Genomic DNA, 27,935 nt, shown 5'->3' with positions numbered 1-27,935 from the left:
GGGTTAATATTCTCTGAGGGGGATTATTGAACAGTGTTTTTTTTTTAATCATATTTGTTCGACTGCTTCATGTGTAGGATACGTTTGGGCTCATAGGCTGATACGAAACATACAGGTTATTTTTATTATTCATATTTGAGAGCTGCACAGTTTTATTAAGCTGGCACGCTTTTCCTTAGCAGGGGCGGTCCGGCATGACGCACCATGTGACCGGGAGTGGACACATTTTTTTCCATTTCCTATTCCTGACTGAGTGTCTGCGAAGAGGAGCGAATTTCTCTATCTGTCTGGGTCATAGGAGGTGGTGAGTGCCCCAGCCATTGGGGGTATAAGGTGCCAGTTGTTTCTATAATTTAAATTAGACGCGTTATGGAGGATTCTGATTATTTGGAGGGGGGTCCCTCTAATACAGAATTTGATACCTGTGTATATTGTGAGGAGGGCCGGGTAGTCCAGCCCTCTCAATTATGTTCCGTATGCCGCAACAGGGTGTCCTCATCAACCAATGTTGAGATGTTAGAGAGAGACCACTGAGTCTTCTGCCTCTGAGGATTCCTCGTCCTGTGAGGTGTGTTCCCTAGATTCTTCTGTTTCTACACATGCAGTTTCCCCAGGTACCGATGCTCCTTCGCCTGAAGGGGGCTTTTTTCCACGAGAGGTTACTGTGCAGTTCCGCATGGCCATCTCTACAGCCTTAGAGATTTTGCCTCTTCCTGCTACGTGCAAGCAAAGAGTTAATCCATGAACTCCTGCACAGGGACCGTCATGTAAATTGGCGATTGTATCCGATCAGTCATCTGGGGATGCGGTTCCTTCTGAGGCTTCACAGGTAGGACCTCCAGGGTCGGAGTCTGCTGATTTGATTCCTCTGATTGAAGAAGATTTAGCATTTAGATTTAGAATGGCACGCCTGCACTTGCTTCTGAGAGAAGTTTTGGCAATGTTAGAGGTTCCTAGTACTGATCCTATTCCTTCTCGTCTAAATATTTTTTTTTTCTTTTGTATTTTAGTATCCCAGTTCCGAGCTCTATAGGGGGGTTTGTGTCATAGGACAGGCAGGACCTGTTTTTGCACATTGCTTCTTGGCTATCACTTTTGTGCGCTTGCCTAATTTATTTTCTATTCCATTTTCAGGATAGTTTTTTTGTTTAGAGCTCTTGATTGTTGTAGAAACTCCTTTTAGCAGGACGTTTCATCATATGGGATATTTGATACTGACGACATTGGTTGTCGCTTTTTCTGGAGACTTCCTGTGGAAGCATCTAGGTCTCAGTTCGAGGTGATGGTTCCCTCCATATTTTGGGACAGATTTAAGCCATGGAGCTTATACTTCTTTTGTTTTTTGGATTATTCTCAGTCTTCTAGCATATGCTGGAACTTCAGAATTTTCTGTTTAGTCCTTGAGTTGCTCTGGCAGATATGTTGGTTAAGTCTACTCTTTCCTTCTACTCCAGAGAAGGAGTTACTTCTAGCTATTCCGGCCAAGGCTGGGTCCATCTATCCTAGATGACAGGAAGGACCTGGTTTAGGTTCTATCTTGGATGGGCGTTTGATTCTGGATCATATCGGTCCCAGGGGTCCTAGGGGCCGGAGCTAGGCGTGTCATCCTGCCTTTCCAGGAAGTTTTTCTGTTCTTTATTTTGTCTTGCGGCAGAGAGAGGGAAGCTTTTCAGATGACTTTTGATCATTGTACTGGTACCAATCGGAATGTGAGAATATTTTCATCCACTGTTGTTTCATGGTCCAAAAAGGGAGGGGTCTCCCGTCCTTTTGGGTTCTATGGTACTTAAGTAGAGTCTATTAAGTCTCCTTTTTGGGGGGAGAATATAAGGTTCTCTTAACCTTTTTTTGTTCGAGAACTCAGCGGGATCGCTGTCGTGAAGGATATCTTTCCTTTTTCATTCCTTTTGGGTGAAATCTGGTTCTTATGGACCGCCTCTTCCAGTAAACCTTGTTTCTGATCCAAGGTTTTTTGGGGGATTTGGGGTTTAGTTTGGCATGATCCTGATTCCAGTTTTATCAGTAGCTCCCTTGTCTTGACGATTCTGGTTTACTTACCATTGTTTGTTAGTAGATTGTCATCTGTCTTCTCTGGTATAGGCACCAGGATGGATCCCTGGATGCAAAATTGGTTTTTACAGGCAGGAATATTTTCCTTAGATCTCGTGAAGTTAGATTGTGCCCTCCAGTTCCCATTCAGGCCATCGCTGGCTCTGTGCTGGAGGGTGTTGTCTTTTGTCCTAGGGCCCTTCTTGTTTTTTTTTTTCTTTAACAGGTCTCATCTAAGCCGAGGCCGAGACATCAGCAGGGCGCTGTTTTGAATCTGTCTTAGCAGACTTACCTGGAATATCGGTTGGGAGAATCGCTCTCCAGTGTTTTTTGTCCAGTTCTCCCTGTCCTGAGGGACATTTCTTTGAGCTCTCCCGGTGCGGTTTTGACTTAGTCGCTAGCCTGTCAGTTTGGGGAGAGCATGTTCTATGGGGGACCGTGGATTCAGGAGATCCCCTCACGATTATTCTTATGGTTCCTCAGGCAACCATTTTGCTCTGAGGGTTTGGTCTTTTTGGTTCATCCCAATGTATGGATTCTAGTCAGCCTTTTTTTCTCTCAGTGGCTTAGATTTTTTTCTGAGAAAGAGAGATTCCCCTGAATAGAGGGTAGTATCTCAAGTCTCTCTGAGTGTGATCTTCAGGGATGGATGTTCCCTGCAATAATTTCCTTGATCCGGGGATAAGGTCTCTAACCAAAGGTTTTCGGATGTTTGTATCTGAAGGGGGACGTTGATCGAGAATCTCAGGACGTCCATACCCATCCAAGGTTACCCATTAATTGGTCATGGTTAAGGAATCCTCAGGCAGAACTAATGGATCCTTGGCGGTGCTTTGAAGGTCCAATACAACCTTTTTTTTCTTTGTCTGCCATATCACTTTTTCTCGAGTGATGGCTCGATCCTAGCAGGCGCAGGCATCAGTGAGGCTGATTGCCACGTTTGTGTAATCGCGGTTTAGGGACTTCGCCTCCATGGGGGTTACCTTGTTGCAGGGATCTGTTGGGTCAAGGCCCCTTTGCGTCATCGAATGTTATTCTTCTGAGGCGGACTGCGGGAGGTCGCTTGGTCTTAGCGGAGAGAGATTTTTTTTATGAGAGGTTACGGTCCTCTCCTTCAGTGCATAGCTGGTTCCTCGTCATCTATCGCAGGTGTGGAATACCCCCCTTTGTCGGGAAGAGCATGATTTGTCCTGGCACTCTGACTTGCCAGGGTTCCCTTTTTTTCCTCCAAGATGATCTGGAGAAGGGCCTTCCTAGCTAGTTACTTGTTGGGACAGTTTCTTGGCCTTGTGTGTTTTTTCTGCCTTAGAGGCTCATTGAGCTTCCGGGCATTTCAGTTTCTTTGCTAGGGCTCTGACTGCATTCAGGCCAGTGAGTCTATCTGATGCTCCTTTTTGGAGCTTAGATCTTATTTTTGGGGGTTGCATTGGGCTTCTTTTGTACCCGTGCAGGAGATGGTCTTTGAAGTTTATCTTCAATGATTTACTCCATCTGTAGATTGCTTCTACGTGCCTTATTCTCTGTGTTGCAACCTTTGCAACACATACTCCTTATTGGGGTTTCCTCTACAATTAGGCTGTGTTACAAGTCTAGTTAGTTTTTCTTCCTAAGGTTGTGTCTATTTGTGACTTCAATCGAGAGATTGTGTTTTTTATTTTTTATATGTCCTATTCCTTCTCTAGAAAGAAAAGGGTTTTTACCTTTTTTAAGGGAATCGGGCCTGATGTCTTTTTCAGACTACATAGGAATTGACAGTTTTCTTTGTTGAATAATTGTATCTGGGAAGTGCAAGGGTCTGAAGGCTTTGTTGACTTCCTTATTTTTAGTTGAGGAGTATCTTTCGCTTGACATAGGAGACAGCAGAACACTAGCCTCCTCAGAGGTTTACGGCTCATTTCGAGAGCAGTGACGTCTTCTTGGGTCTCTGACATGAGATCTCTATGGATCTGATTGTTGGGCAGCTGCTTGGTCCTCCTTGCATTCCTTTTCCAAAGAGTTTTGTCCTTTTTCTGTTTGCTTCTGTTGAAGCAGCCTTTGGAAGTAGGGTTTTTTGCAGGCTGTGGTGCCCTCAGATGGGGGCCACCTCTCTTTTTACCCTCCCGTTAGCATTCAGTGTCCTCTGTAGCTTTGGTATAATTTCCCACAAGTAATGAATGCAGCTGTGGACTCTCTCTGTATTAAGAAGGAAAACATAAATTATGCTTACCAGATAATTTCCTTTCCTTCTGTACAGGGAGAGTCCACAGCTCCCGCCCCTGTTCTCCGATGGGCGGCCCTACATTTTATCTTGTTTCTTCTGGCACCTTTTTCACCCTGATATTTATCCTACTGTTCCTTGTTCTCTCGGCAGAATGACTGGGGGATGAGGGAAGTGGGGGAGGTATTTAAGCTTTTGGCTGGGATGTCTTTGCCTCCTCCTGGTGGCCAAGTTCAGTATTAACCACAAGTAATGAATGCAGCTGTGGACTCCCCCTGTACAAAAGGTAAGGAAATTATCTGGTAAGCATAATTTATGTTTTTATCCCTGTGGCTGATAGTAGAACATACAGAACAAATTGTATAACCCCTATATGCTAGTAAAACATAGAACATTTTGTTCAAGGATTCTTTGGAGGAGTAAAGTCTAGCAGTCTTTAAAAATGTATTTCATGGGTTATGCTATATAACATTTCTGTTGTTTTTATTGTCTATAGTTTGAACATATTACTTGAATCCCTATTTATTTCTTCCCTCTGCTTGTGTTGAAAGTATTATTTTCTGTTAGCCCTCATTTAGTTTGCTGTCTTCCTCATATGCGACACTTCTATGGAAACATTATGCATACCTGCTATCTAGACTACAGCCTTCTCTATTCAATCATAACTAGTGTGCTTTAAACTTAAGCATAACCTGGTTCTATTATCAAAGATCAGGTAAAAATTGTTTGAGTTACTCAGTTATCTGAATTAAATTACATTTAAGGCTGACTTTCAGTCACAAAGCTGTTTTGGAAAATCAAAACCTAATTTTGTTTTGTGAATAACTGCTCTGTTTAAATGGGAAAGCCAGGTTTCAAACATATTAAGAATGGTTTTCCTCAAACAGGAGATTACTGAAATGCATTGCAACAACCAGGAAGCTGGAAATATTATAATAAGGAACTTGATGGTCATTGGTTTCATGGTGACAGCTTTAGAGGTTTTTTTTGTTCTTGCAAATTCACAAATAGTTTGCAAGGTCCTAATTTAAAAGATATATTTCCATGTACAAGATTCTCCCTTGTTTAGTGTCTGAGGGAAGCAGATGTTCAGCATAAACTGCAATTTAGGGAAGTAGTGTTTTTTAGTGTTTACTCTGCTATTAAATATTCTGAAAATCTGAGGAGTTTTTTGGCTTTAGCGACTTGGCTCTCTATTTTGTTCCATCATGTTATCATTCAATCCAAAATCTATGATATTGTTGGCATATTCAACCACTGGGAAGATATTTGCAGCAAGTCTGCATCTATGTTTGGATAGAGATCAAACTAAGGCTATCCCAGCCATTTATTTTTCAGGTCTTTCTTGCATGGTCACATTATTTATTCAGGAGATTTCAGTCATATAGAAGTGGTAAGCTTTAAACCCAGATACAAGAGAGAGAGGTGAACATGCAGTAAGAGAACATATCTGTAGGTGTGACTGCTGTAGAAACATACGGCTAGATTTGGAGTTTTGTCGGTAACGACCCGAAAAGCTAACGCCGGCTTTTTTCTGGCCGCACCATAAAAATAACTCTGGTATTGAGAGTCCACATAAAGGCTGCGTTAGGCTCCAAAAAAGGAGCGTAGAGCATATTTAACGCAGCTTCAACTCTCGATACCAGAGTTGCTTACGCAAGCGGCCAGCCTCAAAAACGTGCTCGTGCACGATTCCACCATAGGAAACAATGGGGCTGTTTGAGCTGAAAAAAAACCTAACACCTGCAAAAAAGCTGCGTTCAGCTCCTAACGCAGCCCCATTGTTTGCTATGCGGAAACACTTCCTACGTCTGCACCTAACACTCTAACATGTACCCCGAGTCTAAACACCCCTAACCTTACACTTATTAACCCCTAATCTGCCGCCCCCGCTATCGCTGACCCCTGCATATTATTATTAACCCCTAATCTGCCGCTCCGTAAACTGCCGCTACTTAAATTATCCCTATGTACCCCTAATCTGCTGCCCTAACATCGCCGACCCCTATATTATATTTATTAACCCCTAATCTGCCCCCCACAACGTCGCCTCCAACTGCCTACACTTATTAACCCCTAATCTGCCGAGCGGACCTGAGCGCTACTATAATAAAGTTATTAACCCCTAATCCGCCTCACTAACCCTATAATAAATAGTATTAACCCCTAATCTGCCCTCCCTAACATCGCCGACACCTAACTTCAATTATTAACCCCTAATCTGCCGACTGGAGCTCACCGCTATTCTAATAAATGTATTAACCCCTAAAGCTAAGTCTAACCCTAACACTAACACCCCCTAAATTAAATATAATTTACATCTAACGAAATTAATTATCTCTTATTAAATAAATTATTCCTATTTAAAGCTAAATACTTACCTGTAAAATAAATCCTAATATAGCTACAATATAAATTATAATTACATTGTAGCTATTTTAGGATTAATATTTATTTTACAGGCAACTTTGTAATTATTTTAACTATGTACAATAGCTATTAAATAGTTAAGAACTATTTAATAGTTACCTAGTTAAAATAATTACAAAATTACCTGTAAAATAAATCCTAACCTAAGTTACAATTAAACCTAACACTATACTATCATTAAATTAATTAAATAAAATACCTACAATTACCTACAATTAAACCTAACACTACACTATCAATAAATAAATTAAATACAATTCCTACAAATAACTACAATGAAATTAACTAGCTAAAGTACAAAAAATAAAAAAGAACTAAGTTACAAAAAATAAAAAAATATTTACAAACATAAGAAAAATATTTCAACAATTTTAAACTAATTACACCTACTCTAAGCCCCCTAATAAAATAACAAAGACCCCCAAAATAAAAAATGCCCTACCCTATTCTAAATTACTAAAGTTCAAAGCTCTTTTACCTTACCAGCCCTGAACAAGGCCCTTTGTGGGGCATGCCCCAAGAAGTTCAGCTCTTTTGCCTGTAAAAAAAAACATACAATACCCCCCCCAACATTACAACCCACCACCCACATACCCCTAATCTAACCCAAACCCCCCTTAAATAAACCTAACACTAAGCCCCTGAAGATCATCCTACCTTGTCTTCACCTCACCAGGTATCACCGATCCGTCCTGTCTCCAAAATATTCATCCAACCTAAGCGGGGGCTGGCGATCCATCATCCGGTGGCTGAAGAGGTCCAGAAGAGGCTCCAAAGTCTTCATCCTATCCGGGAAGAAGAGGCGATCCGGACCGGCAACCATCTTGATCCAAGCGGCATCTTCTATCTTCATCCGATGACGACCGGCTCCATCCTGAAGACCTCCACCGCGGACCCATCTTCTTCCGGCGCCGTCCAACTGAAGAATGACGGTTCCTTTAAGGGACGTCATCCAAGATGGCGTCCCTCGGATTCCGATTGGCTGATAGGATTCTATCAGCCAATCGGAATTAAGGTAGGAATATTCTGATTGGCTGATGGAATCAGCCAATCAGAATCAAGTTCAATCCGATTGGCTGATCCAATCAGCCAATCAGATTGAGCTCACATTCTATTGGCTGTTCCTGTAACGCCATCTTGGATGACGTCCCTTAAAGGAACCGTCATTCTTCAGTTGGACGTCGCCGGAAGAAGATGGGTCAGCGGTGGAGGTCTTCAGGATGGAGCCGGTCTTTATCGGATGAAGATAGAAGATGCTGCTTGGATCAAGATGGTTGCCGGTCCGGATCGCCTCTTCTTCCCGGATAGGATGAAGACTTTGGAGCCTCTTCTGGACCTCTTCAGCCACCGGATGATGGATCGCCAGCCCCCGCTTGGGTTGGATGAAGATTTTGGAGCCAGGACGGATCGGTGATACCTGGTGAGGTGAAGACAAGGTAGGATGATCTTCAGGGGCTTAGTGTTAGGTTTATTTAAGGGGGGTTTGGGTTAGATTAGGGGTATGTGGGTGGTGGGTTGTAATGTTGGGGGGGGGGGGTATTGTATGTTTTTGTTTACAGGCAAAAGAGCTGAACTTCTTGGGGCATGCCCCGCAAAGGGCCCTGTTCAGGGCTGGTAAGGTAAAAGAGCTTTGAACTTTAGTAATTTAGAATAGGGTAGGGCATTTTTTATTTTGGGGGTCTTTGTTATTTTATTAGGGGGCTTAGAGTAGGTGTAATTAGTTTAAAATTGTTGTAATATATTTCTAATGTTTGTAAATATTTTTTTATTTTTTGTAACTTAGTTCTTTTTTATTTTTTGTACTTTAGTTAGTTTATTTCATTGTAGTTATTTGTAGATATTGTATTTAATTCATGTATTGATAGTGTAGTGTTAGGTTTAATTGTAGGTAATTATAGGTATTTTATTTAATTAATTTAATGATAGTATAGTGTTAGGTTTAATTGTAACTTAGGTTAGGATTTATTTTACAGGTAATTTTGTAATTATTTTAACTAGGTAGCTATTAAATAGTTCTTAACTATTTAATAGCTATTGTACCTGGTTAAAATAATTACAAAGTTGCCTGTAAAATAAATATTAATCCTAAAATAGCTACAATGTAATTATAATTTATATTGTAGCTATATTAGGATTTATTTTACAGGTAAGTATTTAGCTTTAAATAGGAATAATTTATTTAATAAGAGATAATTTATTTCGTTAGATTAAAATTATATTTAACTTAGGGGGGTGTTAGTGTTAGGGTTAGACTTAGCTTTAGGGGTTAATACATTTATTAGAATAGCGGTGAGCTCCGGTCGGCAGATTAGGGGTTAATAATTGAAGTTAGGTGTCGGCGATGTTAGGGAGGGTAGATTAGGGGTTAATACTATTTATTATAGGGTTAGTGAGGCGGATTAGGGGTTAATAACTTTATTATAGTAGCGGTGCTGTCCGCTCGGCAGATTAGGGGTTAATAAGTGTAAGCAGGTGGAGGCGACGTTGAGGGGGGCAGATTAGGGGTTAATAAATATAATATAGGGGTCGGCGGTGTTAGGGGCAGCAGATTAGGGGTACATAGCTATAATGTAGGTGGCGGCGCTTTGCGGTCGGCAGATTAGGGGTTAATTATTGTAGCTGGCGGCGACGTTGTGGGGGGCAGATTAGGGGTTAATAAATATAATACAGGGGTCGGCGGTGTTAGGGGCAGCAGATTAGGGGTACATAAGTATAACGTAGGTGGCGGTCGGCAGATTAGGGGTTAAAAATTTTTTTTTTTTAAAAAGTGGCGGCGATGTGGGGGGGCCTCGGTTTAGGGGTACATAGGTAGTTTATGTGTGTTAGTGTACTTTAGAGTACAGTAGTTAAGAGCTTTATGAACCGGCATTAGCCAAGAAAGCTCCTAACTACTGACTTTTTTCTGCGGCTGGAGTTTTGTCGTTAGATTTCTAACGCTCACTTCAGACATGACTCTAAATACCGGAGTTAGAAAGATCCCATTGAAAAGATAGGATTACCAATTGACGTAAGGGGATCTGCGGTATGGAAAAGTCGCGACTGAAAAGTGAGCGTTAGACCCTTTTTTGAATGACTCCAAATACCGGCGGTAGCCTAAAACCAGCGTTAGGAGCCTCTAACGCTGGTTTTCACGGCTAACGCCAAACTCCAAATCTAGCCGATAGAAGGTCGGTATCAGCTGCTGAAAGCAGTTGTCCTCTAAAGAGGACAAGATCATCCACAGGTAGCAGAAACAGGTATAAACTCTAGATTCCTGCAAGCTAGACGCAGGTGGAAGCTGTAGAGTACAGGGTTCACCCACAGGTAACAGAAAACAGGTAACTTAAATATTGCAATAATGAACCATTTTATGCGTTGTTGAAATGTCAAGTTTAGTGGTCCTTTACTAATGATTGGGAACTGTCTATTATCAAACAGGTCATAGATTCTATATTTTTTAACAGTAGAAAATACTTTTTTAAAACATATGCCTACTCCAAGTGGCACAGACCTATATATCCCAGAGCAAAGGATGAATTGTTATCACTTCAAAAATGAAGAAATTGTTCTACCAAATGCATATTTTATGGCTTAAATTAGTTGATAGAATTGATGTTTCACTAAGCGTTATTGTCATTAAAAGGGACAAGAAAATCAATTTTTTTCTTTCATGGTTCAGATAGAGCATGAAATTTCAAAAACCTTTTCAGTTTACGTCTTTAATGAAATGTGCTTCATTCTTTTGCTATCATTTGTTGAAAGAGCAGCAAATCACTCCTGGCAGATAGCTGAGCATGAAGAGATCTAAGAGATCAAATCACAGCTACGAAATAAAGCAAATCCTGCCACAACGCTTGACGTGAAAACATGTACAACTAAGCAAATACATTCTTATTTAGATTTAATAACAATTTGACAAAAAACCTGCTACATAATAATATATTTGTAACCTGTCCTAGTGGAATCTGTAACATAGCAACATATTATATACATATTAGTCTTTTGATTTATTTTGTGTATTGGCATTAGAATCCTGCTTTAAAGATTTTGATTCAGTTCATTGAGAAAAAAATAATAATTAGAGATCAGCATCATAACTTTTGCTTTACCTTTTTTTTATAGACAAGATAGCAGTGTTTTGGCACCAATTGAAAAGACATTTGTATCAGGATATCCACTGATACTTCACAACTACAGTAATAAATGGGATGACTTGCTGATGCCTCTTATTGATCATTGTAGTGCTAATGTTGATGGAAGCAGTAATCAAGGTAAGTTATACACAAAAACATCCTCCTGAGTTTATAGTTATTTTATGTTTGATTTTGTTTAACATAAAGTGCTTTTACAACATATATTTTTGATGTGTGCTAAATGGACCATTAGCTGATATTTTTCTCAACCACTAACAGGAGTTGTTCCTGTTGATTTGAGAATTGATAATATAGTACCTCTTCATAAAAATGGTAGTAGTGAAAATGTCAGTTACTACAGAACTGTGATCTTGGTTTTTATACTGAAATATTTTTGCAGGATAAAGAAAGCATAGTTTTACAGAAGTAAGTGTGTTTCAGTGTAATCTTCTGACACTAAATTGATAGACCAAATTATCTTGGTCTAGAGTAACCCTACGGTGTCCTTATGTATATGTAGTGGCTTACAATAACCTACGACTAAGACTCTTTGACGCTTTATATCCATATAGGCTTCCACTGGCTTTCCTTTCTCTTTTTTATTTGCTTTGCACCCAGATACCAGCGGAATATTTAATCCTTTTTAGTGACTGAATATTTTAGCATATTTATTGGCTCTCAATTACTATATTTTTGGAGAATACAGTAGATACAGACTCTTTTTTTCTCACTTAAAGAGACAGATGATGACAATTGGAGGACGTCTTCGAGCATGATACACCTAATACGAAATTGGGGACCTGTTTCAAGATATGGAACATCTTAAAATAAGAGAACAGAAACTTAGATGGGACATATGGATCCTTTCTAAATATTTGTCCCTTAAAATGATTCCAAGGGGCTTGTGAATCAATAAATTCCCAACATATGACATTGTATGCGCTGGAACCAGGTTGTTACTGACTGCTCCTTTAAATTGATTGCTTTTTAAATTCAATACAAGGATGTTCTTCTATATTAGGTTAACATTAAGATTATACAGCTTCCGGCTGATATGAATAAAAATAAGCAGTGTAATTTATATATTTATATATATAGTTTGATAATATACTTAAAGTAACTATGGAGGAATCGAAAAAACTAGTCATACAAATTAATCATTCTAAATTCCTTAGGGACGAGAAGTACTATACTACAGGTGTTGTATAAATATGGCACCAACGCCAGCGCAGTAGTAAATGGTATAACCCCAAGGCTTCCGAATCTGAGAGTCAACATAATGGAGGGCAAAATAGACATAGGAGACGCCCAAATAGAAGGGCTAGGCAGACTGTTCATGATCATCCTAAGAGGGTTGCCTTCTCTGACTCTGAACCAGACAATGCTGATGAAGACAGATTTGCATCTAGTTTTGATTTGGATGGGTTGTCTGGCTCAGAGGGGGAGGATGTGCTGCCCACTTCACAGGTCCCACTAAATAATAAGGGAACCTTAAAACCAGGGACTCAGGTTAAAGGTTTTCTGAAAGGATCAAACCTATTGGGTTCCACACCACAACAGAGTAGATCTAATACCCAAAGGGAGTCTTATTGTTGTAATGCTACCACCAATGCTTCTCTGGCCACTAAAAAAACAACTACAAATACCCAGGTTTATCAGTGGGTCCCCAAACAACCTCGAGGTGGAGGAAACAGAGAGTTAGACAACCTATAGACAGAAGAGAATCCAAGATATGTGTGGGGCAACAGGAACACATAGAGAACGAAATACCAGTAAATACTAATATGGTTATTAATCTCTCTTCTTGCCAGATCACAGATCTGGAAAGAAAAGTACTTAGTTATGGTTTGGGGTTTGTTCCTTCATGCAATTTCAATCTATTTAAAACAATTCTTGATGTGAATAAATTGGTTAGAAATTTAACTTTGAAAAATATATTTTCATTTCAATGAAACAGCTCAGATGGATAGAGGTTTCCAATGACCAATAATATTTTGGGGACATTTGTGCCCTGACCTCTTTGGAGGTTTTAGCTGATTCTGGTCGAACCAGGCAGTTGGTTTGGGGGGCATTACTCAGTGCAGACTTAGGTCTAAATCCAACTTTTATCCTTTACAGGCTAGGGGCAAATTTTCCATAAGAGGGTTGTAGAAGACTTGACTGCTCTCTCTGAATCTAAACTGGGTTGTGCCTCTAATCTGTTGAGAATGGAAAGGGAGGCTATATCAAGTTTACAAGCCAACTTAGATATAGTCATCAAACAGTCAGACAAAGGAGGCAGTTTAGTCATAATGAAAAAGAATATGTATGTAGACTAGGCATTTATACAAGTAAATGACCTAGGCACATACCTACCTCTCCAGTTCAAGGCACAATTAAGGGATCTGGTGGATGATAGTCTAGAAACAGGCCACATAGACAAAATCACCTTTGACTGTCTGTTGGTTGATAATCCGGTAATTCCCATTTTTCACAACCTCCAAAAGCCCTTAGCCAAGTGAAGGGTAAACCTATTGTTGCTGGTATAGGTTCCCTTTTGGAACCACTTTCCAATTTATCGACCAATTTTTGCAACCTCTGGTTTAGAGCTTACCGAGCTACATCAGAGATACCACTCATGTTTTGTCTAAAATGGAACAGGTTGTGTGGAGAAAGAAGTATAGTTGGATAACAGTGGACGTTGTCTTCCTGTATTCCTCGATTCCACACAAATGTGGTTTGGAAGCTATTGGATTTATGCCGACCTGTTCAGTGAACTTAAGTGTTTTATCATCAGGATGATTAGATTTCTATTAGAACACTATTTTTTCATGTTTTCTGAAAGATGCTACCTCCAGAGACATGGGACTGCGATGGGGGCAAAATTTTCCCTATCCTATGCAAACCTCTTTATGGGGTGGTGGAAGCGGATACACGTCTATGGAGATGGTAACATGTTTTCCCAACATTTGGTTAAATATGTACGATACATAGATGAACTTCTGATTATCTGGTCCTCAGAGTCAACTAATGTACAAAACTTTGTTGACTATTTGAACAACAATGGTGTTGGGCTACGATTTACATTTGAATGGAGTAAAACGAGTATTAATTTCTTGGACATGATCTTCACCTCTATTAGCAGTAGGTGTGTACTCTCCTATCTGTTTCGGAAACCTGTTTCTGGCAATTCTCTCCTACATGCCCGTAGCAGTTACCCAAGACATGTGTTCAAGAGGATTGCTAAGGAGCAATTTATGCGTGTTAAATGCAATTGTATATTGGAAATTACTTTCCTAAGAGAGACCAGAGAACTTACTAAGTGTTTGAGGACTAGAGGTTGCCCCAGAATAATTCTTGAGGGTGCTTTTGCAGAGGTCCGTCAGATGGACAGGAGCACTTTATTTAAAAGTATATCCAAGAAGCACCCTGACTCTTCTTCTCAGGATAAACAAGTACCTTTTTTGTGACTGCATTCTCAAACCATTATGAAAGGGTTTGCTCCATAATTAAAAATAATTTACCAATCCTGATGGGTGATAAACAGTTGAGACCAACAGTGGAGAGGGGTTGTAAGTGTGTCTATAAAAGAAACCTTACTTCTGGTAACCTTGTGTCTCCAAGTCTTTTGAGAGCTGGTCGCTCAAAAAGTTCTTAGTTGCACTTCAAAGGTACCTACAAATGTGGTAAGAGATGATGCAGATCATGTGACCACATTCATGTCTCTAATACTTTCTGCTCTACCAGCCCATTGGAAGAGTTTGAGAGTAAGGGATGTGCTAATTGCACTAGCAAATTTGTGATATACCTAATTGATTGTACACTCACGGCAATATGTAGGAAGGATGACCTGGGAGGTCGGTACATCTATAATGGAACTTCTGTCTTATATTACAAATGAAAGGGCATGCTCAGCTCTATCTAAACATTTCATTGAGGTACATCATAGAAATTTGAGTTCCTTCAGGTGGCTGGCTATCGAGCAGGATGTCAGACCCCAAAGAGGGGGGGGGGATAAGTTCAAAATATTGTGTAGACAAGAGATCTATTGGATCTACAAGTTGGATAGCCTGGTACTTAGAGGTTTTAACTCTGAATTTGACATTATTAATTACTGGTACAGATGATTAGTTTATGACAGTAATTTTAAACCTAGATATATCAGATATGCTAGCTAGAGTACATACTGTATGTGTATATTCTAGTGTATGTGTGTGTATATATATATATATATATATATATATATATATATATATATATACAGGGAGTGCAGAATTATTAGGCAAATGAGTATTTTGACCACATCATCCTCTTTATGCATGTTGTCTTACTCCAAGCTGTATAGGCTTGAAAGCCTACTACCAATTAAGCATATTAGGTGATGTGCATCTCTGTAATGAGAAGGGGTGTGGTCTAATGACATCAACACCCTATATCAGGTGTGCATAATTATTAGGCAACTTCCTTTCCTTTGGCAAAATGGGTCAAAAGAAGGACTTGACAGGCTCAGAAAAGTCAAAAATAGTGAGATATCTTGCAGAGGGATGCAGCACTCTTAAAATTGCAAAGCTTCTGAAGCGTGATCATCGAACAATCAAGCGTTTCATTCAAAATAGTCAACAGGGTCGCAAGAAGCGTGTGGAAAAACCAAGGCGCAAAATAACTGCCCATGAACTGAGAAAAGTCAAGCGTGCAGCTGCCAAGATGCCACTTGCCAACAGTTTTGCCATATTTCAGAGCTGCAACATCACTGGAGTGCCCAAAAGCACAAGGTGTGCAATACTCAGAGACATGGCCAAGGTAAGAAAGGCTGAAAGACGACCACCACTGAACAAGACACACAAGCTGAAACGTCAAGACTGGGCCAATAAATATCTCAAGACTGATTTTTCTAAGGTTTTATGGACTGATGAAATGAGAGTGAGTCTTGATGGGCCAGATGGATGGGCCCGTGGCTGGATTGGTAAAGGGCAGAGAGCTCCAGTCCGACTCAGACGCCAGCAAGGTGGAGGTGGAGTACTGGTTTGGGCTGGTATCATCAAAGATGAGCTTGTGGGGCCTTTTCGGGTTGAGGATGGAGTCAAGCTCAACTCCCAGTCCGACTGCCAGTTTCTGGAAGACACCTTCTTCAAGCAGTGGTACAGGAAGAAGTCTGCATCCTTCAAGAAAAACATGATTTTCATGCAGGACAATGCTCCATCACACGCGTCCAAGTACTCCACAGCGTGGCTGGCAAGAAAGGGTATAAAAGAAGAAAATCTAATGACATGGCCTCCTTGTTCACCTGATCTGAACCCCATTGAGAACCTGTGGTCCATCATCAAATGTGAGATTTACATGGAGGGAAAACAGTACACCTCTCTGAACAGTGACTGGGAGGCTGTGGTTGCTGCTGCATGCAATGTTGATGGTGAACAGATCAAAACACTGACAGAATCCATGGATGGCAGGCTTTTGAGTGTCCTTGCAAAGAAAGGTTGCTATATTGGTCACTGATTTGTTTTTGTTTTGTTTTTGAATGTCAGAAATGTATATTTGTGAATGTTGAGATGTTATATTGGTTTCACTGGTAAAAATAAATAATTGAAATGGGTATATATTTGTTTTTTGTTAAGTTGCCTAATAATTATGCACAGTAATAGTCACCTGCACACACAGATATCCCCCTAAAATAACTATAACTAAAACAAACTAAAAACTACTTCCAAAACTATTCAGCTTTGATATTAATGAGTTTTTTTGGGTTCATTGAGAACATGGTTGTTGTTCAATAATAAAATTAATCCTCAAAAATACAACTTGCCTAATAATTCTGCACTCCCTGTATATATATATATATATATATATATATATATATATATATATATATATATATATATATATATATATATATATATATATATATATATATATATATATATATATATATATAATATTTGTCAAATATGTTTTGGAGCCACGGGCTTAGTTTCTAAATTCCTAATTTTCTATATTTTGTAAATTTTGTATCTTGTCCATCTATGTTATTGGATCATTAATATAGGTCTGATATATTTTATTGTATACAGTTAGGTTGCTAGTAAATGATATTAACACCAATTAGAAATGTTAAATATTATGTGCACTTTTGCTCACTGTATGACTATACTTTTTGCCATTTTTTGTATATATTTATGATGTTTATGTCAACATTTAATGGACATGAGTTTTGTCAATACTTCATTATGGTTAATATTATGTGCACTTTTGCTCCTTGTATGACAATACTCTTTGCCATTTTATGTTTATATTCACAATTTTTATGTGAAAGTTTAGCAGACATAAATTTTGTACATACTTCACTATATATTGATATAAAAAAAAGAACCCATACAAAAGTTGTGGCGGCACTCACTGGATTTGAAATTTAAAGCAAACAACTACACTACTGTGACGTTTTGGGGTCGAAAGCCCCTTCCTCAGACAGTGCAAAAGTGAAAAAACAACACACTTAAATAGCATGTATAATCAATTATGCAAATAATCAAAATGTGAACAAACAATTGAGCATTGAAACATACCCCTCTGTGCAGTTAGAAAACTGTAGCAGTTTGAATCCTGAGAGGGGTATGGTTTGTTCACATTTTAATGCTATTTAAGTGTATTGTTTTTTCACTTTTGCACTGGGAAATATAATAATGAAAGCATTTTCCACAAAAAAAAAAAAAAAAGCCAAAACAAGGGGTCAGGTAAGGTAAGTGAGGAACCATTTTTTTAAAGAAAGGGTGGTGGATTCATAAAAAATTTCCAATTGAGGTGATAAACACAAAGGGGTAAATTTATTAAGCAGCAGATGCTGCTTTCTACGCCAATCGTTTCAAGCTTGTCTGAAACATAAGTCAAGAAGCAGCGGTCGTAAGACTGTTTAGATGGCGGACTGAAATCATCCCAATCCGATATGATCAGGATGATTTAGCAGGGGGAGGCATTGCACAAGCTTGTGCAATGATAAATGCAGACATTGTATGCATTTATAAACACATAGATATAGATGTATATATTCATATATTTTTTATATGCGCAACCCATCGCTGCGTAACTTACCCCCTTCACTGTGCTAGTTCTCATGCTGTGTCTCACGGCATGAAAATGAGGCTCCCATTGGAGCCTATGGAAGTGTGCTCCATGCGCTGGTATTACGAGTGGAGCGCACATATAGTGCTCACGAAAGCACATTTTTGCGCTCCACTCGTAATCTGGCCCTATGTATCCCTGTTTTTTTTCATTGCCCACTCATTCTACATTTAGCTATTGATTATTTTAAAACTGATTCTTTTATATTGTTTAGATTAATTCCAGAATTATTTCATATGACACTTTTGCACTCTATGGGACCGATTTATCACGGCCCGAATGGGGCTGTATACCCCTGTTTCCACGCGAGCTAAGTTAAGAAGCAGCGATCTTAAGACCGCTGCTCCTTAATTCGTCCGCTGCCTCTGAGGCTGCGGACATCAATCCTCCCGATCTCATGCGATCAGGTTGATTGACACCCCCTGCTAGCGAATCTGCAGGGGGCAACATTGCACAAGCAGTTCATCAGATACTTGATAAATCGGCCCCTATAATTGTACATGGTACATACAACTTGTACTTTGTGTTTTATTGTATGAATAGTACTGAAAATCTAATTTAATATTTTTTAATTGTGGCCAATTATTCCATGTTCTTTAGTAAAAAATTTTTTTTTAAATATTGTATTTAAATACTTTTTTTATTTCTTTAGAATTTCTAACGTTATATTTTATATCATAAATTATAATATGAAAAACTTTACTATTAGTCTTTTATTTCTGACTTAAATATCAGGTTTGCCTCAGATATTTTCAATAACTGCTCCTTTCAAACATTCGTTCCCTATAAATTGAATGATAAGAATTTATGAAGTATAAAATTATTAACACCTGAGAGCCTTTACATCTTTATAGCAATGATTAATGCTTTTTGTGCTATAAAGTAGTCGTTGCATGGCTTACATTAATGTTTACTTCTATATATAATGTTCTGACTGAAGCAGGTTCTTTGAGGTGTAATTAATTTATTATGCCAACTTCATAGTTTTTAAAACCATAGGACGCAAACTAACACTGCTGAAAGAACAGCATACAGTTTATACACCTTTTAGTTAATTGCAAAGTCTTGGCATCAAACAAATGTACATCCAAATCACATTTATATAAAATAAAAAGCTACAGCACAACTCTTAGGGCTAGATTACGAGCGGAGCACAATATTGAGCTTACACGAGCACGATATTTGTGCACCACTCAGTAATACCAGCACATGTAAAGGCAAGCGCTCATGAGGGAGCCTCGTTTTTATGCAGACAGACACGGCAAACCACCTAGTGCAGGGGGCAAATCGCACAGCATAAGGCAGCAATAAATAAATATATATGTATATGACATAAATATATATGTATATAAGCATATACATATGTATTTATAGTGAAAACACAGTCCCCCATTCACCTCCATGTAAAGGCACTTTTGGTGCTGTTTTTTTATTCAAACACCTCACATCCCCTCTCCTTAACCGCTTATAACTACTGGAGATTTTTTTGAAAAAAATAAAATAAAAATATTCATATTAATATATTATTATGAAGTATTGTCCACTTTATTTTGGGTGCAATTGGGGCAACTTTTTATCTTTAACTAGAGGTCTGACCTCTGGTTAATTGCGCTTAGCTCAAAGTGAAACAGCAAGCTCATGGTAGCATTAAACAGCCACTTGTAATGGCTGGTTATTTATCATGCCTCTTTAAATGGGCAAATTTGCCCCTTTACGGGCGCACTTGAAGCTAGCGCCTCACTTGTAATCTAGCCCTTAATAGTTACATTATACTACATTGTGGATAAATAAAAAAAATATATGTTTGAGGTTTTTCTTAACTAATTAAATTGTGGTCCAAAAATAAAATGTATTTTTTGTGACATTACATAACTATGAGGATTTTGTTGTGTTGTGTTAGAAATGTTGCTGACTAGTCACTTGGAACTCAGGACTATTCCTCAAATCCCATTTTCATCACTGTCATCTCCTTCCTCTAGAATGCCTTCCGCACCTTTAAGACATCAATGTTTGTTTCATTAGCAAACTCACACAACCTCAACATTGCTAACCTTTCAGGCTTACATTTTAATAATGGTGCAAATTTGTACTAAAACATGACTTGAAAATTAAATTCAGCAAGTAAATTCTAATTTTCAATTGAGGCTGCATTGGTGGAGAGTTTATCAAATGTATTTTTGGATGCTTGCAGCTAACTTACTGGCTGTTGTCAACGCAAGGAAAATTGTAATTTTGACAAAGAAAAATTCTGAATATGTATTTGCATTGAACAGCAAAATAAGGTAAAATGTAATTTCTATATTAGTTTGATATTATCCTAAAAAATATAATCTTTTATTTATGTTAAAAATATTAATGTGTGTTACAAGAATACATGCATTACCTAACTGAAGAAAACTATACCGATATTGCTGTGTGTGTCAAAAAGCAACTTGCTTGTACATTCTGCATCATTTTCATTTTCTTGTGGTCTATTTTGTCTTCTATTAGTAGTGTAGTTTGTATTATTTATTCATTTTTTCTCATAGTTTGATCTATATCCAGTCTTGTAGTTATATTCTCTTCTATCCCTATATTGATAATCATTATGTTGGTATTCTCCCTCATATTTTTGGGTGTCTGTATTCCTCCATTGTTCTCCATAACTATTTCTATATTCTCCTCTATGGTTACCCCACTGTCTTCTATGATCAAAATCTCCTTTGTTGTCTTGTCTATATTCTCGTTGATAACCTCCATTTCTCTGAGTTTGTTCTCTTTGTTGTCTCTGTGGTCTATAATTTGAATTATAACCTGAGTTATAGTTGGATGTCCAATTTTTAAACCTGATGTGAGATTTGTGGTATATGGTGAATTGAACGTAACATTACTCTGGGAATCAGATACACAAACAATTCCACTACAGGAAATAATTTAAGGACTTTACAGTAAATACTAACGATTACAGGTCTATGCATAAGACATTATCAAATTCTGTTACCACCTTAGTCTTAGATTTATATCAAAGACGTTATTGAACTTGGAGAACATTCAATTCCTGAGAATCCTAGCTTTTATGTAGCACATTTTTTTACAACTATGTACCTTTGAGCATTTGTACTAGATATATATTAAGACACTATATGGTCATTTCTCCTGTTAAGTGTAGTCAGTCCACGGGTCATCCATTACTTATGGAATATTTCTCTTCATAACAGGAAACTGCAAGAGAATTACCCAGCAGAGCTTGCTATATAGCTCCTCCCCTCACCTGTCATACTCAGTCATTCTCTTGCAGCCTAACTAGATAGGAAGCTGTGAGAGATCTGTGGTGTTTTTTTAACTTAGTTTATTTCTACAATCAAAAGTTTGTTATTTTTAAATGGCACCGGAGTGTGCTGTTTATTCTCAGGCAGCTTTAGAAGAAGAATCTGCCTGGGTTTTTTTCTATGGTCTTAGCAGACGTAACTAAGACCCACTGGCTGTTCTCATCTGAGGATTGAGGTAACTTCAGAGAAGGGGAATAGCATGCAGGGTCCCCCTGCAAAAGAGGTATGTGCAGTAAATTATTTTCTGAGGAATGGAATTGACTGAGAAAATACTGCTGATACCATTGTAACGTAAGTTCAGCCTTAAATGCAGCGATAGCGACTGGTATCATGCTGATGTGTGTGTGTGTGTGCACTGAATGTATTTTCTAAGGAATGGAATTGACTCTGAAAATACTGTAAATACTGAAATAATGTATGAGCCTTAACTGCAGTAAAAGCGACTGGTAGCAGGCTTATTAATAATAATACATAACTTTTAAATGTATGTTTAAAACGTTTACTGGCATGTTAATCGTTTTTTGTGAGGTACTTGGTGATAAAACTTATTGGGGCTTGATTTTTACCACATGGCCATTTTTGTTTTCTGCATAGAAACAGTTTCTGAGCTTCCCCACTGTTGTAATATAAGTAGGAGGGGCCTATTTTAGCGCTTTTTGGCGCAGTAAAAATTCAGTCACAATCTGTCTACTTCATCCTCCATGATCCAGATTGTCTCTAGAGAGCTCAGGGGTCTTCAAAATCCATTTTGAGGGAGGTAATCAGTCACAGTAGTCCTGTGACAGTGTATTTGACTGTGAGAAAAACGTTAATTATATAATTGTTATCCGTTTTTGGGTACTAAGGGGTTAATCATCCATTTGCTGGTGGGTGCAATCCTTTGCTAACTTAATACATTTACTGTGAAAATTTGGTTGCTATAACTATTTTTGTTCATTGTTATTTCAACTGTGTCAGTTTTTCTGTGCTCCTTAAAGGCACAGTAACGTTTTTTATATTGCTTGTAAATTAATTTTGAAAAGTATTTCCAAGTTTGCTAGTCTCATTGCTAGTTTGTTTAAACATGTCTGACTCAGATGAATCTCTTTGTTCACTATGTTTAAAGGCCAATGTGGAGCCCAATAGAAATTTATGTACTAATTGCATTGATGCTAATTTAAATAAAAGTCAATCTTTACATGTAAAGAAATTATCACCAGACGACGAGGGGGAAGTTATGCCGACTAACTCTCCTCACGTGTCAGTACCTGCGCCTCCCGCTCAGGAGGTGCGTGATTTTGTGGCGCCAAGTACATCAGGGAGGCCCTTACAAATCACTTTGCAAGACATGGCTACTGTTATGACAGAAGTATTATCTAAGTTGCCAGATTTAAGAGGCAAGCGCGATAGCTCTGGGTTAAGGATAGAGCGCGCGGATGAGATGAGAGCCATGTCAGATACTGCGTCACAGTTTGCAGAACGTGAGGACGGAGAGCTTCATTCTGTGGGTGACGGATCTGATCCAGGGAGACTGGATTCAGAGATTTCCAATTTTAAATTTAAGCTAGAGAACCTCCGCACATTGCTAGGGGAGGTATTAGCGATGTTGGAAGTCTCAAAGATAATTCGCTGGGCAGAGTCTCACTCTTGCCACCTGTCAGCGATCTACATCCCAGGCGTGGAGAACTGGGAGGCGGATTTTCTAAGTCGCCAGACTTTTCATCCGGGAGAGTGGGAACTTCATCCGGAGGTCTTTGCTCAACTGGTTCGTCGTTGGGGCAAACCAGATCTGGATCTCATGGCGTCTCGTCAGAACGCCAAGCTTCCTTGTTACGGATCCAGGTCCAGGGACCCAGGAGCGGTGCTGATAGATGCTCTGACAGCCCCTTGGGTCTTCAACATGGCTTATGTGTTTCCACCATTCCCAATGCTTTGATTGCCAAGATCTAACAGGAGAGAGCTTCGGTGATTCTGATAGCGCCTGCGTGGCCACGCAGGACCTGGTATGCAGACCTAGTGGACATGTCGTCCTGTCCACCGTGGTCTCTGCCTCTGAGACAGGACCTTCTAATTCAGGGTCCTTTCAAACATCCAAATCTAATTTCTCTGAGGCTGACTGCATGGAGATTGAACGCTTGATTCTATCAAAGCGTGGTTTCTCGGATTCGGTTATTGATACCTTAATACAGGCTAGGAAGCCTGTTACCAGAAAAATTTACCATAAAATATGGCATAAATATTTACATTGGTGCGAATCCAAGTGTTACTCATGGAGTAAGGTTAGGATTCCTAGGATATTGTCCTTTCTACAAGAGGGTTTACAAAAGGGCTTATCTACTAGTTCGTTAAAGGGACAGATTTCTGCTCTGTCTATTCTTCTACACAAACGTCTGGCTGAAGTTCCAGACGTTCAGGCTTTCTGTCAGGCTTTAACTAGGATTAAGCCTGTGTTTAAGTCTGTTGCTCCGCCGTGGAGCTTAAACTTAGTTCTTAATGTTCTTCAAGGCGTTCCATTTGAACCCCTTCATTCCATTGATATCAAGTTGTTATCTTGGAAAGTTCTGTTTTTGATGGCTATTTCCTCGGCTCGGAGAGTCTCTGAGTTATCTGCCTTACATTGTGATTCTCCTTATCTGATTTTCCATATAGACAAGGTAGTTCTGCGTACTAAACCTGGGTTCTTACCTAAGGTAGTTACTAACAAGAATATCAATCAAGAGATTGTTGTTCCATCTCTGTGTCCTAACCCTTCTTCAAAGAAGGAACGACTTTTGCATAATCTGGACGTAGTCCGTGCCCTGAAATTCTATTTGCAGGCAACTAAGGATTTTCGTCAAACTTCTTCCCTGTTTGTCGTTTACTCTGGACAGAGGAGAGGTCAAAAGGCGTCGGCTACCTCTCTCTCTTTTTGGCTTCGTAGCATAATACGATTAGCCTATGAGACTGCTGGACAGCAGCCCCCTGAAAGGATTACAGCTCATTCTACTAGAGCTGTGGCTTCCACCTGGGCCTTTAAAAATGAGGCCTCTGTTGAACAGATTTGCAAGGCTGCGACTTGGTCTTCGCTTCACACTTTTTCAAAATTTTACAAATTTGACACTTTTGCTTCCTCGGAGGCTGTGTTTGGGAGAAAGGTACTTCAGGCAGTGGTTCCTTCTGTTTAATGTTCCTGCCTTGTCCCTCCCTTCATCCGTGTACTTTAGCTTTGGTATTGGTATTCCATAAGTAATGGATGACCCGTGGACTGACTACACTTAACAGGAGAAAACATAATTTATGCTTACCTGATAAATTCCTTTCTCCTGTAGTGTAGTCAGTCCACGGCCCGCCCTGTTTTTACGGCAGGTCTAAATTTTAATTAAACTCCAGTCACCACTGTACCCTATGGTTCCTCCTTTCTCGTATGCTTGGTCGAATGACTGAGTATGACAGGTGAGGGGAGGAGCTATATAGCAAGCTCTGCTGGGTAATTCTCTTGCAGTTTCCTGTTAGGAAGAGAAATATTCCATAAGTAATGGATGACCCGTGGACTGACTACACTACAGGAGAAAGGAATTTATCAGGTAAGCATAAATTATGTTTTCTTATCGGCACATACAAAGTATCAATTCTTAAACTTTGTGCTTATTATTTATAAATTGGCTTATTATACAGGCTATTTTAGAATCTTTAGGAGTTGAAATTTTTAAATATTGTCTAGGTGTGACCACACCATATTGTTCAAAACATTGTGAAAATCAACTTCTGAATATTATTTTATGTATTGAATTCTGTCTATAAGACTTTGTGTCATTTATATATATATGACTGTGTGTTATTTATATATATATATATATATATATATATATATATATATATATATATATATATATATATATATATATATATATATATATATATATATATATATATAAATTCTTTTTTAACAAAATCCTTTTTAAATGAATGCATGAATGTGTCAGATGATTTGGAAGAGACTCTGTATAGAAACCAATTTTCCCTATAAAGACCTCCATAGTAGTACACACTTCCTCAGCTCCACTTGAGCGCCACTCTAATACGTGTTTTGTGTAATCTTATTACATTATTTCATACAGAGAATCTAAATTAATTTATAGTACAAAACACACCCAGTACAGTGCTTAAGTATTATACATTTTTAAGGTAAATCTGTTTTTTTTTTTTTCCTACAGACTCCTTCTCCATCATATCCTTCAATGGCCATAGAGTTTTGTGCTCAGATCAGTTCAGACTTTACCTGGCAGCCTCAGAAGTTGAGCCTCATCTTAATGTTGACATTAGTTCAGGATCAACAATACTAAATTACAGTCCTTCTGAGGAAAGTCTACTAGAGTTGTTACTTCGAAAAGCATTTGCAAAGCTTCAGCCCGATCTTTACTGCAAACTAATGGTGAGTATCTTACAAGTAATAGTAAACCCTAACTAAGTAAAAAATAAATCAGTGCTAATTTGACTTAGCAAATATCTACTGAAAGTGGTGGTATTTAATGAAATAGACTGGCAATAAAGGTAGTAGGAAAATAAATTGTAGCATGTGCATTCATTTTCAGATAATATACAAAGAGAGAAAGGGCGCCTCCTAGTGTAGCCAATACACAATTAAATAATTCCACATATAGAAAAAATGGTACTCACAATTTTCAAAGGCAAAGATAATGCCTAGGTGTGCGGTCTGGAAAATCCATGGATCCAGGAACAAGCCTTGGTATCAATGTACGCTGGGCCACTGTAATATATCCAGCTCGCTACATTTGCACTATAGTGTGCTTCATGATATGTGAGTATTCATTTTATTGGTAACTACCAGTGGATGATTATTGTACTCACTGATCTGCACTAGGAGTCACCCTCTTTTATCCTTTTACTTCTTCAGATAATGACTAGACAAATGGACTGGGGTTGTAAATGGGCGAATAAAAAAATGTTTAATGTTTGTTAGTTGCATTTGTTTCATTTTTTATTCTGTGCTTTCAGAGGCAAAAAGGGACAGAGAAATCAGGAAATAGGAAGTAGCTGAGATATTTTGACAAATCAGCTAATTTGTTCCCAGTGATGCACAGGGGTCTGATTATTCATGTGTATAACTTCCCCTGTCCAATCCTGACAGAGGATTGATTTAAATTATATTTGTTATTGCAGTGGAGGCACCAAAAAAAAAAAAAAAAAATAGTAGCTAATAATATATACCAGTAATTATATTATTCTGTTATAAAATTGTTAGTCTGAGGGTACTATAGTTCCGGCTACCGCAGCCACCACCACCAGTAGTACCACTGCCACCAGCACTGTCATTAGTAGTGCAGAGTCCATGTCTGATTCTACTTGCCTTGTTGAAAGAAAGAAAAAAAGATGGTTCTAAAAGGTTGTAGTGGTGGGAAGTGAAAGGTCAGATAGGGGGAGACAAAGGGGTGATTAATAATAATCAGTAATTGATATTACTGTAATTATCAGATGCTTTTAATTTCAATTTATTGTTTGAATTCTCTTTGTAAAAATGGTTCTAGTTCCTTTATGTTCTCGTGTCACATTTAGCACTGGATCTTTCAATTGTTGGAAATGTCATTTCATAGCAGTGTAATTTTATTGTTAAAATGAAAGGTTTTGTGGACTTTTCTGGATTGACTGTAATACAATTGAACAAATTTTGGTTTGCACAGAATTCTTATCCAAATATTCAAACAAACTGAACATGACTATGAACATAATTCTGATGATCTGAATCATCGAAATCAAATCTGAACCAAATCTTTTGTATGAACCAAAATGTTTGCTTGATTAAAACCAATCTGCTAATTTATGCATATAACACAAACGTGCAATCTTATTAATAGAAAATAATGAAATAATGTGCATTGATTTTTGGTATTTTCTTCAGACTACAGCTGCTACAATCCTGGAACACCAACAAAGTTTAACACAACTACAAAGAAGAGCAAAGGATTATTTTATGTCTCTGCCATTAACAAATGAAGTTGACACATTTACAATAATCACACTTTTCAATGAGCAGAACAAAGTAAGTAAATATTTATATGTTTATAATTATAAGTACCTAAGGTTGTGTGGTTCAACATTATAAAATTGTAGTTTAAAGGCTTATACAAATGTAATAGTATGCTGGGGCTTTATTATGTAATAGTTGTCACTAAGCAGTGCTGGTGGAAAATGCTGCTGTCACTATTTCAGTGTCTGAATAAATTTAAAGGCACCTGGTATATGTACTTGACACAGATCTTAGTGTTAAAACAAAAAAAATATTACATGAACACTCAATTCAAAATTAAACTTTTCGGATTCAGATAGAAGCAGTTTTAAGAGGCTCTCTAATTTACCTCCATTATTAAATTAATCACTGTCTTTTTATCTGTACACTTTCTGAGGCACCAGCTCCTACTAAGCATGTGCACGAGTTCCCAGTGTATGCATATACTAGTCTGTGATTAGTAGATGGCTATAACAGAATACAAGAGACTGACAAGTTGAAATACATTTTTGAAATTTGTCAGAAAAAATACATATACAGTACCTATCTATACTTTAATTGCGTTTGTAATGTCCGTCACCGTCGGCAGTTGCGCACGCATCCTCAAAGGAATGTTGGCAGCTCGAGGCAACCAATAGAATGTTGGCTGCGCGTGCAGCCAAAATAATTCACTTAGATGCAGTGAAGCTGCATCCCGGTGGATTATTTCGGAATCCACCAAACGCAAACGGAGCATTACAACGCCCGCAATAAGTATTAAAAAA

The 27,935-nt window shown here is 38.4% G+C and overlaps 1 protein-coding gene across 1 annotated transcript in view; it reads left to right on the top strand.

The window, feature by feature from the left end:
• The window catches only part of LOC128652486 (uncharacterized), an 868,114-nt gene that overhangs the window by 502,053 nt on the left and 338,126 nt on the right, over positions 1-27,935 (top strand). Inside the window, exons 77-79 of the mRNA XM_053705422.1 lie at positions 10,778-10,926; positions 25,361-25,578; positions 27,064-27,204. Of these exons, the coding sequence (XP_053561397.1) occupies positions 10,778-10,926; positions 25,361-25,578; positions 27,064-27,204 (508 nt within the window). The remainder of the gene's footprint in view (positions 1-10,777; positions 10,927-25,360; positions 25,579-27,063; positions 27,205-27,935) is intronic.

The sequence above is a fragment of the Bombina bombina genome, chromosome 3, assembly GCF_027579735.1.
Source record: "Bombina bombina isolate aBomBom1 chromosome 3, aBomBom1.pri, whole genome shotgun sequence".
Taxonomy (NCBI): Eukaryota; Metazoa; Chordata; class Amphibia; order Anura; family Bombinatoridae; genus Bombina; species Bombina bombina.
Note: the sequence above shows the minus strand (reverse complement) of the source record. Positions and strands in the feature narration are given on the sequence as shown.